At 32.6% G+C, this 14213-nt stretch overlaps 1 protein-coding gene across 1 annotated transcript in view; it reads left to right on the forward strand.

The window, feature by feature from the left end:
* Nucleotides 1-14213, forward strand: part of LOC135128578 (EGFR adapter protein-like) — an 803179-nt gene that overhangs the window by 397309 nt on the left and 391657 nt on the right. The window contains exon 2 of the mRNA XM_064055467.1: nucleotides 14132-14212. Coding sequence (XP_063911537.1) covers nucleotides 14132-14212 — 81 coding nt within the window. The remainder of the gene's footprint in view (nucleotides 1-14131; nucleotide 14213) is intronic.

Below are 14213 nucleotides of genomic sequence, written 5' to 3' on the forward strand. Positions count from 1 at the left end.
ACCAGTAATATTTACGTACACAAGTGAAACGATAAAACAATAACAATTTTGACATGGCGACTTACTCCAACCCTGGAAAGAAAGCAGGGATTTTCTAGTTTACGTTGGGAATTTTTCTGGCATTGCAATTGTCATATGAACACGAAAACACGGTCAATGTAATTTTACTTAGAAACTGGTTGTGTGTTTTGCATTTTTAGAATTACCAGATTGGCAACTACAAAGCTTAGCTAAAAATTTAGCCATAAACATGAAACTTTTGCCAAAATTAAAAAGCATAATCGTGAATTTAAATGAAATTGTGTTCAGTCTTTTAAACTATAGAACTGGATTTTAAAACAGTTTTCCATACAGTGAAATGTTTATAAATTTAACATCATTCGACTTTGAATACAGTGCTTTTAATTTTGATAATGCAGCTTCACTGATAAATTGTAAAACGCGTATAATTTGATCAGTTTTTCCAATGGCAATTTTATTCAAACGAATCAACTCACATTTTGCAGCGAAAAGTCACAATACGAACAGTTTAATTTTCAGTTAGCCTCATTTAATCGACTGAATATGGAAACAAAAATAAATATTATCAGCGTAGGATTTAAATCCGGTTATGAACATTTCGATATTAAGCTACCTTGCATCTGAACTAGAAAAAAAGAAATATTTTTATTTCCAGGAAGAAAATCTTCATCTGCATATCCGTGTGTAGGTTTATTAGCAGGCATACGTTTAAAACTTTGGTCGAGAAAAAAATATATGTTTGATTTAGATTACAACAACTTTTCTTACTAAACTGGTGTTATACCTATCTAAAAAGTTTTTCTGTGTACATGTTGCCATAAAAACCTGGAAGCATCTGCGAACAAATAATATGATGAACGCGATTTATTTTCGGGCGTCGTAATTTCCAATATAAAAATCGTTCTGTGGGAGCGAATGCGGGAGACATCTTTGGGGAACGGAGCTTTCCGAGCGCAGAAGCCGCAGAGAACTGTAAAGCGTGTGCGAGGAGAAGCGCCGCTTCGGCTCCGGTTAGTCCGGTCGATGCTGAAAGCTCGTAGTTGGAGCGGCTGCCGTGAAGAGGGCACCAGGAGGCATTTTAAAGAGGGAACTGTAATTTGAGGATACGGCTTTTAAAGCTTTTTTTAAATTGGTTCTGTTTTTATTGACATTGTCGGTTACTATTTTTTTTTGTAAGACTTCTGTTTTAAAAAGTGAAAAATGAACTGTTCGACGTTGATTCAATTTAAAAACGGTTAAGATGTAATATGAGTACGTACATTTTTTTTTAATTTGCTGTGTAAAACGTGCACTATTAGCGTAAAATTCTACCAAACGATATCTTGTTGATACCTGTTTCCATTAAAAACGAAATTTGCTTTCAAGGAAAATAATATGATCGACATAACATATTTTTTTATTCTGAAGCTCTTAAATATCATAAGTAATAGATTACTTTGTCACTCTGAGTAATTAGCCAGTTTTGGCTACAAATTTTCATATTCATTTCACTTTTATAATATAAATTTTGCTGATAAATACAATTTCGAATTAATATTCTCGTGTTTTATAATCTGTTTTTTTATTTTGTCTAAGATACAGATTTAGCGGAAAGTTATTTATTCATAATTTCCCTGGAGAAAAATAAAAGAAAATCCACATCACCTCAAACTAGAGAAAAAGTAAATTTCATATTTGCATTTGAAAATATTTTTTCTACAACCGACTGGCTAGATTTCATTTAGTACGCAATGAACGAAAAGTAAACCAGATACGAAGTTGGTTAAATTTGAAAAAAGTTGCACCGATTTTAAGCACATTAATCAAGATACATTAGAGTATCAAGAAATTTTAGTATCTCTAGAATGGCTGGACTTGCTAGATCCCAAAGTTTCTACTATATTTAAAATCTTAGAATACTGTACAATTGCTAGAATCACTAGAATCTTCGAAATCTCTGGAATCTTCCGAATGTTTAAACCAGTCTTGGGAATATTTGGAACATTCGAAATACTTTTAAAAATGTTGGAGATTTTAAATGCCTCAAGGTTCTAAACATTCTAGAGATTTTAGATGTTCTAGAGATTCAGAGATGATAAATCTTCTAGAGATTTTAAAGATTCTATGAATTCTAGAGATTCTAAAGATTCTAAGAATTCTAGAGGTTTTAGAAATTCTTGAGAATCAGAAAATTCTAAACATTCTATTAATTCTAAAATTTCAAAAATTCCATAAGTTTTAGAATCTAACGATTCCAGAAATTGTAAAGATTCTTAAGGTTCTGATTTTTCTAAAGGTTCTTGAGATTCTAAATTTTAGAGATTCTAGACATTCTGGAGATGCTAAAAATTCTGGAGATTCTAAATTTTCTGAAAACTACTATTTTTTTAGAATTTCTAAATCCTCTAGAATCTCTAGAACTGCTGGAATCACTAGACTCTAAAATTTTGGATTTCTCGAAAACTTTAGAATCTCTAGAATACTTAGCACCTTCAGAATCTTCAGAACCTCTAGAGAATTTCTACCTCTAGAACCTCTAGAATCTTTAAAATCTTTAACATTTCCAGAATCTCTGGAATACTTAGAATTTCCCGAATTTCTCGAACTAGAATCTCCAAAATCCACAATCTCTAGGAATACTTGAATATTTGGAATATCTGTAATTCCTAGAATCTCTAGACTCCAAAGTCCTTATAATCTGTAGAGTATCTAAAATTTTTAGAATCTCTAGAATGGCTGGAATCGCAAGACCCCAAAGTTTCTACTATATTTAAAATCTTAGAATACTCTACAATTGCTAGAATTACTAGAATCTTCCAAATTTCTGGAATCTTCTAAATGTTTAAACCAGTTTTGGGAATATTTGGAACATTCGAAATACTTTTCAAAATTTTGGAGATTTTAAATGTCTCAAGGTTCTAAATATTCTAGAGATTTTAGACGTTCTAGAGATTCAGAGAGGTTAAATATTTTAGAAATTCTAAAGATTCTAGAAATTTTATAGGTTTTAGCGATTTTTGAGAATCGGGAGATTCTAAAGATTCTATAAATTCTAAACATTCCAAAAATTCCTAGAATCTAACGATTCAAGAAATTATTATTATTATTATTATAAGTTAACAAAAAATTGGGCAAGAAAAATTAATTTCTATGAGCCCAACGTTATAATAGTCTATTATCGGGTGATATGTACAAAATAGGTAGACAGATTTTTATTCAACATTGAAAAAGAATTGTGTCAATTTCTTTCTTAAAAGATGACAGAGTCAGTGCAGTGACAGCAGAAGAAGGTAAACCGTTCCATGCGTCGAAGGATCGATTTGCAAAAAAGTTCTGGCGGCATTTTATCTTAACACTTTGCTTAGCTAGTTTAAACGCATGACCTCTTAGCCTTACGTCGCGGTTCAAAGGTAACATATAAGAAAGATCGCAATTAAAATTTGCGTGAAGTATACGATACATATAAATTAAGTCACCTCTATTTCGACGATCTGCAAGACTTAGGATACCTAGGTTAGAGAGTCGTTCTTCGTAAGATGGACGGTGATAGCCATAAGGAATTCTCGTTGCTAATCTCTGAACGGATTCAATAAGGTTGAGATCTTTGATCCAATCTACACTCCAGACTATGCATCCATATTCAAGAAGTGGACGACAATATTGACAGTAAAGGCGAACAAATGCGGATGGGGATAGTGTTTTAAAGGCCTTTGAGATTAGAAATAGCATTGATCTTGCTTTCTTACATATTGAAGTTATATGTAGTGACCACGACATATCATGAGAGATAGTAACACCTAAATCACAATAAGAATCGGAACTGGTTAAATTTACAGAATTAATGGTATAATTCAATTTTGGATTATTCTTTCCCAAATGTAGGACCAAGTCTTAGTCTCATTTAGTGGCAACTGCCAACTAGCGCACCAGAGGGAGATCTGATCGAGATCATTTTGCAACCGTGCATAATCGGAAAGTGGATTACCATATAATTTACTATCGTCCGCAAAAGAAGAAATTTTGCATTTGACGTGCAGAGGAAGGTCGGCAACATAAATTAGAAATAGTAATGGTCCAAGGACGGAACCTTGTGGGACCCCACTAGAAACCGGAGTAAAATCTGAGAAATGATCCCCAACACGTACACAAAATTTACGAAAGGTATGCTTTAATCCAGGATAAAAGTTGGCCACGGAAGCCAGTATGATCAAGCTTAAGCAGCAAAGCAGCATGTGGGACTTTATCAAATGCTTTCGAGAAATCTAAATATATGACATCAATCGGATGATTATTGTTGAGAGCAAGGGTCCAATCATTAATGCAGGTTAAAAGATTAGTAACGACTGATCTGCCTGGCATAAATCCATGTTGCGTTTTAGGTATTATATTATGTTGAGCGCAAAATCTATACATGTTAGTAACAATTATGCGTTCCATAATTTTAGTAACAATAGGGGTTAAACTAATGGGTCTATAATTATTAACGTCAAGTTTATCACCTTTCTTAAATATAGGAGTGACTGAGGCGGTTTTCCAAACATCTGGCAAACAACCCTCATTAAACGATTTTTGCATGATTAAAGACAGAGGTAATGACAAGGATCGAGAGCAACTCCTGAGTAGTAGCGGCGAGAGAAGATCAAGCCCTGGAGATGTTGATATTTTTATCTTATTCAATAGATCTTCAACCGTTTTGGAATCAAAGATTATTGAAGTAAGCGAGTCGACAATTCTCATAGATAAAATGTAACTCACAGACTTGGAAATACTGGTGTAAGATTTGGTAAATGCTTCAACAAACATGTTAGCAATGAGGGCCTTATCATCTGCATCTTTTCCGTCATTCGTTCTAAGTATAGGATGATAAACTTTGGAACTTAAAGACGACCTCACATACTTAAAAAATTTGTTTTTATTATATGATATGAGATTTTCCTCGTATGTTTTTTTTTTATTAAAGATCGTTTTAGATAATTCATTGGAAAATGCTCTGTGAGCTCTGTAATCGACTACGGAGCCAGTTCTTTTAAATTTGTGCCATAATTTGCGTTTAACTTTAATGAGATTGAAAACATGATCATCAATCCAAGGTCTAACAGGGTTGTAGGTAAATGGTTTTAGCTTACTGTTGGAAATAACAGAGGAATTAACGATACTAACAAAATACCACCAGCAATGAGGAAGAGTCTGTTGTGAGAATGAAGTCTCCCAGTTAACCGCATTTATATCTCGCTCCACTTTAGGAAAATGTATCACTCGTTTATACCCAGTCACTTTCTGTTTATTGCTATAGCTGATGGTCTGCATGGTGGCTTTAACGACAACATGATCAGATTTACCAATGGGAGGATCAAAATCGAGAGTGGAAATCAAATTGGGATCACTAGTTAGTAATAAATCAAGAGTTGAGGGAGTATCTCCGTCTCTGTATCTAGTAGGTTTGTCTATAAGTTGAGATAAATTGTTATTATGAAGAAATTCAATAAATTTAGAAGGACCTACAGAATCCGGACAGGTACCAGTATCCCATTTAATCATAGGGAAGTTAAAGTCTCCAAATATGAAATGATTATGACAATTTGACTGTAACAATTCATTATGGATGTTATTATATAAAATGGCGTCATCTTCAGCAGTAGCGTATTTGGGACGATAGACACAAATTATTACAAAGGACAGGATAGAAGATTTGCAGAATATCGATAATGCTTCAGTAGTAGGCGTGGAAATATTAACAGTTGACACCAAAAAAGACGAGATAATATCATTATTCAAATAGGCACAAACACCACCACCATTATAATCTGCGCGATCTGCCCTGTAAATAGTATACCCAGGAATGGATATAATTGGATCAGTATAATCAAGATGAAGCCACGTTTCGGAGATTAGAATTATTGAAGGTTTAGAAAGTTGAATATATGCTAGAAATTCGTTATATTTAGCTGGAAGAGAACAAAGATTAGTATAAGTAAGTGTCAATTCAGTAACACTAACAGCAGTTAGTTTTTTGGAATATTAATAATTTTGGGAACACCCTTGATGAATTTGATAGTGATATCGTTTTCACCCTTTTCCTGACGACTCTTGAGTTCAGTTCTCAGAGATTTGAGGTAAGATAATTGTTTTGGGGTTTTATCATCTGAGAATTGCAGTTTAGAGAACTCCGTATTGGATAAACATGTCACCCTCTTTATCAGAATGGTTCTAGCCAGTTGCGAGTTAGTAAACATTATTTTTAAAGCTCTAAGCTTCTTAGCTGACGTGGAGAAATTGCCCATCCTGCTAAAAGAGGCGACGATAGAAAGATCGATGGCAAAACAGTCTAACAGTCTGGCAAGAACTGCCTTATCATGCTCGGTGTTGTCTGTATCAATGATACCATAGATAATAATATTATTAGATCTGCGAGCTTGTTCCACAGCTTCACTTATGACATCATCTGATGAAGAAGCTAAGTCAGCCCTAAAAGGAGGAGCCCTCACATCCTGATTAAATGATTCCAATGCGTCAGTGACACTATCAACACGTACCAAAAGGTCTTTATTGGCCGACTGAAGGTCAGCAATTGATTTTTCGTGGACAGTCAGTTGCTCAGTATGAGTTTGTAAAATTTTTGTTTGCGCTACCAGTGTTGCATTGCATTTAGCAACATCATTAGATAGTGCAATTTGAGAAGAATTGTAAGGATTCTTAAGATTCTGGGTTTTCTAAAGGTTCTAGAAATTTTGCAGACACTAAAGGTTCTTGAGATTCTAAAATTTCTAAAAACTACTATCTCTTAGAATCTCCAAAATCTGTAGCATCTCCAAAATCTTCAGAACCTGTAGAATCTCTAAAACTTGTAGAACCTCTAGAATCGCCGGAACCAATAGAATCCAAAAGTTCGGATTTCTTGAAATCTTTAGAATTTCTAGAATATTTAGCACTTCCAGAATCTTCAGAACCTCTAGAGAATTTCTACCTCTAGATCTTCTAGAATCTTTAAAATCTTTAACATTTCCAGAATCTCTAGAATATTTAGAATTTCGCGAATTTCTCGAACCTTAAGAATTTCTAAAATCACTAGAATCTCCAAAAAATCCAAACCTCTTCATTCTTCGGATATTTTTAAATTTTTAGAAACTTTAAGAACTCCGAATCTCTATGATTTTTGGAATTTCTTGAATTTCTGAAATTTTTAGAATCTCTAGAATCTTTTGAAACTTCCGAATGTGTATAACTGCTGAAACCGTTAGACTCTAAAATTTTTTCAATCTTTAGAATCTCTAGGAATACTTGAAAATTTGGAATATCTGGAATTTCTAGAATCTCTACACTCTAAAGTCCTTACAATCTTTACACTATCAAGAATTTTTAGAATCTCTAGAATGGCTGGAATCGCTAGACCCCAAAGTTTGCACTATATTTAAAATCTTAGAATACTCTACAATTGCTAGAATTACTAGAATCTTCCAAATTTCTGGAATCTTCTAAATGTTTAAACCAGTTTTGGGAATATTTGGAACATTCGAAACACTTTTAAAATTTTTTGAGATTTTAAATGTCTCAAGGTTCTAAAAATTCTAGAGATTTTAGACGTTCTAGAGATTCAGAGATGTTAAATATTTTAGAAATTCTAAAGATTCTAGGAATTCTACAGGTTTTAGCGATAAATTTTAAACATTCCAAAAATTCCCTAAAGTTTTAGAGTCTAACGATTCAAGAAATTGTAAGGATTCTTAAGATTCTGGGTTTTCTAAAGGTTCTAGAGATTTTGGAAATACTAAAGGTTTTTAAAATTCTAAAGTTTCTAAAAACTACTATCTCTTAGAATCTCCAAAATCTGTAGCATCTCCAAAATCTTCAGAACCTTTAGAATCTCTGAAACCTGTAGAACCTCTAGAACCGCTGGAATCACTAGACTCTAAAAGTTTGGATTTCTTGAGATCATTACAATTTCTAGAATATTTAGCACCTCCAGAATTTTCAGAAACTTTAGAGAATTTCTACCTCTAGAACCCCTAGAATTTTTAGAATCTCTACGATTTTTGGAATTTCTTCAATTTCTGACATTTTTAGATTCTCTAGAATTTTTCGAATCTTCAGAATGTCTAAGACTGCTGAAACTGTTAGATTCTAAAATTTTTACAATCACTAGAATCTATAAATTCTCCACAATCTCTAGGAATACTTGAATATTTGAAATATCTGGAATTTCTATAATCTCTACACTCCAAATTCCTTACAATCTTTACAGTTTCTAGAATTTTTAGAATCTCTAGAAAGGCTGGAATCGCTAGACCCCAAAGTTTCTACTATATTTAAAATCTTAGAATACTCTACAATTGCTAGAATTACTAGAATCTTCGAAATCTCTTGAATCTTCCGAATGTTTAAACCAGTTTTGGGAATAGTTGGAACATTCGAAATACTTTAAAAATTTTGGAGATTTTAAATGTCTCAAGGTTCTAAATATTCTCCAGATTTTAGACGTTCTAGAGATTCAGAGATGTTAAATATTTTAGAAATTCTAAAGATTCTAGAAATTCTACAGGTTTTACCGATAAATTCTAAACATTCCAAAAATTCCATAAAGTTTTAGAGTCTAACGATTCAAGAAATTGTAAGGATTCTTAAGATTCTGGGTTTTCTAAAGGTTCTAGAGATTTTGGGGATACTAAAGGTTCTTAATATTCTAAAGTTTCTAAAAACTACCATCTCTTAGAATCTCCAAAATCTGTAGCATCTCCAAAATCTTCAGAATCTGTAGAATCTCTAAAACTTTTAGAACCTCTAGAATAACTGGAACCACTAGATTCTAAAAGTTTGGATTTCTTGAAGTCTTTACAATTTCTAGAATATTTAGCACCTCCAGAATCTTCAGAACTTCTAGAGAATTTCTATCTTTAGAATCTCTAGAATATTTAGAATTTCGGGAATTTTTCGAACCTTTAGAATTTCTAATATCACTAGAATCTCCAAAAAATCCAAACCTCTGCATTCTTCGGATATTTTTGAATTTTTAGAATCTTTAAGAACTCCGAAGCTTTAGAATCTCGAGAATATCTAAAACCTCTGGAATTTTTAGAATCTCTATGATTTTTGGAATTTGCTTGAATTTCTGAAATTTTAGAATCTTTTGAAACTTCAGAATGTCTATGACACGAAAGTTTCTACTATATTTAAAATCTTAGAATACTCTACAATCGCTAGAATTACTATAATCTTCGAAATCTCTTGAATCTTCCGAATGTTTAAACCAGTTTTGGGAATATTTGGAACATTCGAAATACTTTAAAAATTTTGGAAATTTTAAATGTCTCAAGGTTCTAAACATTCTCGAGATTTTAGACGTTCTAGAGATTCAGAGATGTTAAATATTTTAGAAATTCTAAAGATTCTAGGAATTCTACAGGTTTTAGCGATAAATTCTAAACATTCCAAAAATTCCCTAAAGTTTTAGAGCCTAACGATTCAAAAAATTGTAAGGATTCTTAAGATTCTGGGTTTTCTAAAGTTTCTAGAGATTTTGGAGATACTAAAGGTTCTTAATATTCTAAAGTTTCTAAAAACTACCATCTCTTAGAATCTCCAAAATCTGTAGCATCTCCAAAATCTTCAGAATCTGTAGAATCTCTAAAACTTGTAGAACCTCTAGAATAACTGGAACCACTAGACTCTAAAAGTTTGGATTTCTTGAAATCTTTACAATTTCTAGAATATTTAGCACCTTCAGAATCTTCAGAACTTCTAGAGAATTTCTATCTTTAGAATCTCTAGAATATTTAGAATTTCGCGAATTTTTCGAACCTTAATAATTTCTAAAATCACTAGAATCTCCAAAAAATCCAAACCTCTGCATTCTTCGGATATTTTTGAATTTTTAGAATCTTTAAGAACTCCGAATCTTTAGAATCTCGAGAATATCTAAAACCTCTGGAATTTTTAGAATCTCTATGATTTTTGGAATTTGCTTGAATTTCTGAAATTTTAGAATCTTTTGAAACTTCAGAATGTCTATGACACGAAAGTTTCTACTATATTTAAAATCTTAGAATACTCTACAATTGCTAGAATTACTAGAATCTTCGAAATCTCTTGAATCTTCCGAATGTTTAAACCAGTTTTGGGAATATTTGGAACATTCGAAATACTTTAAAAATTTTGGAGATTTTAAATGTCTCAAGGTTCTAAACATTCTCGAGATTTTAGACGTTCTAGAAATTCAGAGATGTTAAATATTTTAGAAATTCTAAAGATTCTAGGAATTCTACAGGTTTTAGCGATAAATTCTAAACATTCCAAAAATTCCCTAAAGTTTTAGAGTATAACGATTCAAAAAATTGTAAGGATTCTTAAGATTCTGGGTTTTCTAAAGGTTCTAGAGATTTTGGAGGTACTAAATGTTCTTAATATTCTAAAGTTTCTAAAAACTATCATCTCTTAGAATCTCCAAAATCTGTAGCATCTCCAAAATCTTCAGAATCTGTAGAATCTCTAAAACTTGTAGAACCTCTAGAATAACTGGAACCACTAGATTCTAAAAGTTTGGATTTCTTGAAATCTTTACAATTTCTAGAATATTTAGCACCTCCAGAATCTGCAGAACTTCTAGAGAATTTCTATCTTTAGAATCTCTAGAATATTTAGAATTTCGCGAATTTTTCGAACCTTGAGAATTTCTAAAATCACTAGAATCTCCAAAAAATCCAAACCTCTGCATTCTTCGGATATTTTTGAATATTTAGAATCTTTAAGAACTCCGAATCTTTAGAATCTCGAGAATATCTAAAACCTCTGGAATTTTTAGAATCTCTATGATTTTTGGAATTTCTTTGAATTTCTGAAATTTTAGAATCTTTTGAAACTTCAGAATGTCTATGACCCCAAAGTTTCTACTATATTTAAAATCTTAGAATACTCTGCAATTGCTAGAATTACTAGAATCTTCGAAATCTCTTGAATCTTCCAAATGTTTAAACCAGTTTTGGGAATATTTGGAACATTCGAAATACTTTAAAAATTTTGGAGATTTTAAATGTCTCAAGGTTCTAAACATTCTCCAGATTTTAGACGTTTTAGAGATTCAGAGATGTTAAATATTTTAGAAATTCTAAAAATTCTAGGAATTCTACAGGTTTTAGCGATAAATTCTAAACATTCCAAAAATTCCCTAAAGTTTTAGAGTCTAACGATTCAAAAAATTGTAAGGATTCTTAAGATTCTGGGTTTTCTAAAGGTTCTAGAGATTTTGGAGATACTAAAGGTTCTTAATATTCTAAAGTTTCTAAAAACTATCATCTCTTAGAATCTCCAAAATCTGTAGCATCTCCAAAATCTTCAGAATCTGTAGAATCTCTAAAACTTGTAGAACCTCTAGAATAACTGGAACCACTAGATTCTAAAAGTTTGGATTTCTTGAAATCTTTACAATTTCTAGAATATTTAGCACCTCCAGAATCTGCAGAACTTCTAGAGAATTTCTATCTTTAGAATCTCTAGAATATTTAGAATTTCGCGAATTTTTCGAACCTTAAGAATTTCTAAAATCACTAGAATCTCCAAAAAATCCAAACCTCTCCATTCTTCGGATATTTTTGAATTTTTAGAATCTTTAAGAACTCCGAATCTTTAGAATCTCGAGAATATCTAAAACCTCTGGAATTTTTAGAATCTCTATGATTTTTGGAATTCGCTTGAATTTCTGAAATTTTAGAATCTTTTGAAACTTCAGAATGTCTATGACCCCAAAGTTTCTACTATATTTAAAATCTTAGAATACTCTACAATCGCTAGAATTACTATAATCTTCGAAATCTCTGGAATCTTCCGAATGTTTAAACCAGTTTTGGGAATATGTGGAACATTCGAAATACTTTAAAAAATTTTGGAGATTGTAAATGTCTCAACGTTCTAAACATTCTAGAGATTATAGACGTTCTAGAGATTCAGAGATGACTAGACCCTAAAAGTTTGGATTTCTTGAAATCTTTAACATTTCCAGAATCTCTAGAATATTTAGAATTTCACTAATTTCTCCAACCTTAAGAATTTACAAAATCTTTAGAATCTCCAAAAAAATCCAAATCTCCGAATTCTTCGGATTTTTTAAATCTTTAGAATCTTTAAAAACTACAGAATCTTCAGAATCTCGAGAATATCTAAAACCTATAGGATTTTTGGGATTTCTTGAATGTCTGAAATTTTTAGAACCTTCAGAATCTTTCGAATCTTCAGAATGTCTAGGACTATTAAAACCGTTAGACTCTAAAAATTTACAATCTCTAGAATCACTAAATTATTCACAATCTCTAAGAATACTCGAATATTTGGAATATCTGTAATTTCTAGAATCTCTAGACTCTCCAAAATCTTTACAATCTTTAGAGTATCTAGAATTTTGAAAATATCTAGAATGGCTAGAATCGATAGAACCTAAAGTTTGTATTATATTTGTAACCTCTAAATACTGTACAATCTCTAGAATTACTAGTCAAACATTCCCTGAAATCTTTGGAATCTTTGGAATCTTTAAACCAACTTCTACGATTTTTTCAAAATATTCTGGAGATTCTAAAATCTCTTAACCTATCGTCATAAATCAAGTTTTGTCCCAATATCTTGCCAACCAGCGCAAATCCGGCTTTAGCTATATTTATAATCTTACGGAATTTGGAAAACTATACCACAATTTATATTGTCAAATTTCTCATTGTCAAAAATAACAAAATTATTAAGTTTTCAAGTTCTTTAAATTCTGGAAGCTTATGTTCCGCATGAGTGTGAACCCTTCTCTGGCATGTGGAAAACACTGCTTTCCGAACTTGTTGCGTAAACATCTACTTTATCACGTTTTTCTTAAAGGGAAAAATAAACTCGGCAAATGTAGGACATGTCGTTATATTAACGCAAAATTACATCATTACTAGCCTCATAAGGGACCACGTCCATAAAGTTCTAACACAACAAACCCTTGGTCACCGTCCACCTCCGGGGCCCTATCCGAAAATTCCCTTCAAGCATCAAATGTGGCCGCACAAGTGACATACGCAGCTTTGAAGTCGCAAGAAATAAAAGTGATCCCCAGGCAACATTGTTTGTGTTTCCATTAGCTTGTGCTAAAGCCGTCGTGCATGTGTGTGCCTTAATCTATGTGTTGAAGTCCGGCTTTATTTCTGCACTCGGTCAGCCTTGGGGCACAACTTGAAAGGATGCCACTCACTGGCGTTCTTTGATTTCGAAACGAGAAGAAAGGTTTCCGCTCCGGAAAAAAGTTTAAAATAAGAAATGATCCCCGGAAAACTTTCCCAACTAACTCAACTTTTTCATTACGTCGCGTCCCGATCTGTTCGCAGAAAAGTGATTTTAGTAAATATTTAATTTACGTTAAATAAGTTTAGCGAACGCATTTTACGGAAAATGGCCGACTACTTTATTTAAATTGGGAAGTTCGTTTCGCCCGCACCTTGACGAATCACGTAAAGAAAATAAAAAATAAGAACGGTTCGGTTTTATTGGTCCATTTGAGAGACGACTCGAATCGGCCGACGTCGTGTAACCCAAAACTTTTATCAATCGGGCTTAAATAATAACAGCTTAATTTATTTAAGGCGGCTTTACAATGTTAAAATGTGATACATTATCGCCGACAACTGCCGAAAAGTCGTAAAATTGCTTTTATTATAAAAATTAAATTTAACAGCACGATTTATTTTGGTTTTACGATTTGTCGCGCGACATTACGGCGAAAGGCGTTTCTTTGTAAGCCAATTGGGTTATAAAGTCGATACGATAAATCTACAAATTTCGAATACTCTGCTGGGTAATGAACAGCATTCCTGATTGGCAATTTGCAGTCGGCAGCCCTCTGTATTTAGTTAAATCACTTCATATTATCAATTAACAGTAAATCTATTGTCTGTTATTAGGATCTGATCGATACACCAGAGCATGTTATTGTCATGTAAAGTCCTGATGAAATGCTCGTGCCCTGTAATAATTTTCGTTCGACACGAACAAAGTTACAATTTATAGGTCGTGCGTCAGGCGGCACTGCGTTTAAATAGGTTTTTATTTCACCATAATGTAGTTGGAGGGCTTATTTCCCTCGAGTTCTTCTCTATTAGTTACATGTGATTTTTTTTTTCAGTATATGGGATCGTTTTCTGTAGCAGCGTCAGAACAAATTTCCAGGAGCGAATTTGTCCGTGATCGGCTGCAACAGATGCTGG

The sequence above is a fragment of the Zophobas morio genome, unplaced genomic scaffold, assembly GCF_036711695.1.
Source record: "Zophobas morio isolate AGI-343-1 ecotype UQ-CSIRO unplaced genomic scaffold, CSIRO_AGI_Zmor_V1 ptg000014l, whole genome shotgun sequence".
Lineage (NCBI taxonomy): Eukaryota > Metazoa > Arthropoda > Insecta > Coleoptera > Tenebrionidae > Zophobas > Zophobas morio.